Source organism: Numida meleagris, chromosome 13 (assembly GCF_002078875.1).
Source record: "Numida meleagris isolate 19003 breed g44 Domestic line chromosome 13, NumMel1.0, whole genome shotgun sequence".
Taxonomy (NCBI): domain Eukaryota; kingdom Metazoa; phylum Chordata; class Aves; order Galliformes; family Numididae; genus Numida; species Numida meleagris.
This window is the reverse complement of record NC_034421.1, coordinates 14,311,043-14,314,790: the sequence shown is the minus strand read 5'-3', so window position 1 is coordinate 14,314,790 and position 3,748 is coordinate 14,311,043. Positions and strand designations below refer to the sequence as shown.

General features: G+C 55.0%; 1 protein-coding gene across 2 annotated transcripts in view; it reads left to right on the top strand.

Moving 5' to 3' along the window:
• Positions 32-3,748, top strand: part of LOC110405975 — a 13,899-nt gene continuing 10,182 nt past the window's right edge. The window contains exons 1-3 of one of the 2 annotated variants that reach the window (XM_021411880.1): positions 32-86; positions 807-1,912; positions 3,412-3,628. In XM_021411880.1, the coding sequence (XP_021267555.1) occupies positions 1,042-1,912; positions 3,412-3,628 (1,088 nt within the window). In that variant the 5' untranslated portion in view covers positions 32-86; positions 807-1,041. The other variant, XM_021411881.1, reaches the window with a different exon arrangement.

The following is a 3,748-nucleotide window of genomic DNA, read 5'->3' as shown; positions in this document are numbered from 1 at the left end:
AGCCCGCCCCGCCCGCCCCGTCCCGCGCACCCGCCCCGGTGCTGCCCCCGACGGCGGCGGCGGTGCGTCCCGGGGAGCGAGCGGCGGTGAGTGCGGGGGGCGGCGGGGCCGGGATAGCTCGGGGCTGTGCGGAGCCCCCCGGCGAACCGACCCCATCCCTGTCCCTATCACCCTGCGGTGGCTGCGCGGCGGGGACGAGGCAAAGCCGCCCCGCGGAGCTGAAGGGAGGTGCCCCGGCTCTGCCGCCCCGCAGCTGCCCAGGTCCGGGTTGCTTGCTTCTTGCTCCGGTTTCTTGTGGCTTTCCTTCTGTCTGTGTGCAGCCCCGGGCGGGAGATCTCCCTTCTTTCTCCGTCCTTTAACTGAAATGGGGAGAGAACACAGAAGTGGGGCACACGTGGGGGTGGGCTGAGGGGGGAGCGAGTTCAGCTTCCGACTCTTCGGACGCTGGGAAGCGCCGGGTCTGCCAGGGGGATGTTAACGGGGGTTTTGCAGAGACCCGTGCCTGGGAGGGGGAAAAGAGACCGTCGTCTCTAGTGCCACCCTGTGTAAATTCCCATGGAGCAAGCTATTAGCACTGACATCAAACAGTGTTAAGCGCTCAGGGCTTTGAAGCCTGAAATGGCTTTGTCCCACTGCTGCCACTGCTGTGAATCTTGATAAACCTCTGAAGAGAAGGAAAAGTTCGGGATGCCCACTCATGCAGGGCTTTTAGGGCATTAAATTGCATTGGTGTGTTTCTGTGTTTCCTACCTAGATTTTTTCTTTTCTTCCCCCTTCCCTTCCCCCCCTTCCCATGCCTTTTGTAGGAGCTGAGCTGGGAAATCCTTGTTCAAGCCATCCCCTTCTCAGTCTGATTTTTGTGGGGCCGCTGCTTTGCTTTGTGAGGCAGCGCTCCCTGGAGAAGTGCCTCTTGCATTTGGAGGTCTCGTCCTGGTGCCCTGCGGTGGCCCAGCAGCAGTTTCCTTCTGTGCTGTTGTGGCTGTCACAAGGACAGTCCCCTTCTCCTCTAGGTCTGAGCTGAAGCAAATCCCAGCTGTCACCATGGGCGGTGTCTGGCTGGTTGGACTGATGGGGCTCATGCACTTCTGGTTTCCCAAGGTTGCTGCCCAGAATCCCATTAAAAACCCCAGGGACCAGAAAACGGAGCATACCCTCTTGATTAATGAAATCAATGCTGACACCCCGGGAGAGGACACTTCTGAGTTTGTGGAGCTCTATCACACCAGTGGTCAAACAGCCCGTTTGGACGGCTACTACCTGGTTTTCTACAATGGCAACGGAAACCAAGCCTACAGAGTTCTGAACCTCCAGGGCAAGGCTACGAACAGCCAAGGGTTCTTTCTTGTTGGCTCTGCCTCTGTGAACCCGGCAATAGTTATTCCTAAGAACACTATCCAGAACGGCCCTGACGCGATCGCTGTGTACTATGGCAAAGGGAACTACAAGGAAGGCATGAGCGTCACAGGTAAAGGACTGGTGGATGCCTTGGTCCATAAGACAAAGAAAACGGACAGAGCGGATACGCTGGTCAGGGTACTGACCCCTGGCAGAGATGCTTTGCTGGAGGACTCCACCTTCAGGTCTATGGACGAGTCAATCGAAAGGTGCCGTGGGGCGGACGCTCAGTGGTTCTTCCAAGTGGCCGTGCCTACCCCAGGCACAGAAAACCACTGTGTCCTGACACCTCAGCTGAACGCATCCGCTGTCCTGATCAGTGAGGTCCATGCTGCCTCTTCTTTTGAAGATTTAGAGTTCATCGAGCTTCAGGGTCCCCATTCCACCACGCTGAGGGACATCGTCCTGGTGCTGATTGATGGTCGGACCAAAGACATTTATTTCACCATGGATGTTTATGGCAAAACCTCATTGGATGGGCTTCTTCTGATTGGCCCAGCACAAAGCAACATCCCAGGTAAGGGCTGCACGTCGGTGGCTGCCTCGGAGCTGCGGGAGCTGTCTGCTGTGTTTGGGCTTGGAGGATGCTGTCTCTTTTTTTGGTGGTTTGGCATTCTGATAGATGAATGTGAAAATACCAGCTCGGTACTCAGTGGCAGATAAAAGAGCTAATGAAAGGAAAAGGAGCTGCATAAAGCAAGTAAAATATTGGAATCTATTAAGAGGAGAAAAAAAAAATGAGGCCATATTTGATGCCACTGTGTAAATGTGTTATTTGCTGGTATCTTGTCTTGTGTGGTACAATGTCCTGGACTCACAAAGGAGGTATTAGGACAGGAGAGATTCAGAGAAGGTCAGGGAGAGTGGCCAGTGCGGGGCTGTGCTCTCACTGCACCATCTGCCAGCACAGTTCCCACTCGTCCCTTCCTCTCAGTGCTCCCAGGCCACCGGAGGAGGAGGTGGTGGAGGAAACATCTCATTATTTTGGGCACTCAAAAGGAGATGTTGCAGCCAGGGATGCTGACTCAGCAGATGCCTTGTGCAATTCTCTGACTCACGATCTGTGAGTCAGGGCGTGCGTTCCTCGCTCACAAATCTGGTTCCCATTTGCACGTCATGAAGGACGCGGGGGGGTGGAGCGGGGGGGTTCGTGTTGGAGTCAGCAGATGGGACGCTCCACAAAGCCGAGCAAAGCGCAGGAGAGTGCTGTGCAGGAAGGGGAAAGCTGCAGCAATCTGATCGAGGTGTGTCCTCGCTGCGGCAGCTCCACAATGCGTTGGTGCCCGTCCATCACTGAGCTGCATCTGGGGAGGGTTGGGGGTGGGTTAGGGAAGGGTGCTGCGCCTTGCTGTGCTCAGCAGCTCTCACTGACTGCTAGGGAAATGGCTGAGGGCATAGGGAACAGCACAAACAGGGAAGGAAATAGGGAAAGTCCATCAAACTGCAGCCTTAATTCTGTCTGCTGGTATCCTGGACCCTTGCTGTGTACGTGTGTGTATATGTAGAGCACGTGTGTTTGTGAATAACAAGGATCGTTAGTGAAATGCTAGAACAAAATACTTCCGTTTTTAAATATTTTTGTGTATTGTCAGAATAACTGCTACCCTAAATCTTAGTTCATTTTGCAGGCATCTTTTTTGAATTAACAATGAGCAACTTCACGTCTGCACCTGTTTTCCTGTTCCCCTGCTCATGCCTGAAGCAGCTGCTCAGTCTGCAGCACCTGCACAGCAGAATGGGTGCTGCTCAGGGTGCCCCTCCAGCCACCTCCAGCCTGCAGAGCTGCCTGTAAACAGGGAAATTCAGGCTATGAGAACGTGGGCAATGTCAGGGGGCAGAAAGGTGCTGAGCACCCCACTCGTTTTCTGTGTTACTCTGTCTGAAGCAATGCTGGTTTCCTGCACTGGGGAAATTGCTCATGCCTGGCTTATGGAGCACCTCTCATGTACTGTTTATGGGATGTCACTCTTGTATGTCTGACGTGCTGTCCTTGTTCTTTTCCTTGCTGATGTGCAGTGGACTTGCCATTCCCAGAGAACACCACTCGTCCTGTCTTCAGGGATGGCCCCAACGCCATTGCTGTCTACAGAGGCAACAGCAGCAGCTTTGCCCCAGGGAAGGCACTGCCAGCAGCTGGCCTGCTGGATGCTTTCGTGTATACGACCACTGAGGGACCGAGCCCTGAGCTGCTGGACATCCTGACACCGGGCAGACCTGCCTATGGCAGCGTGCGGTGAGATGGCTGGGAGGGGATTTTGCTGTCACAGCAGTCCTCGCTGCCTGGGGTCATCCCTGCCCATGTCCTCAGCCCTCCTGAGAGCAGCACTGACTGCAGGGAGGTCAGAGGTGGGGG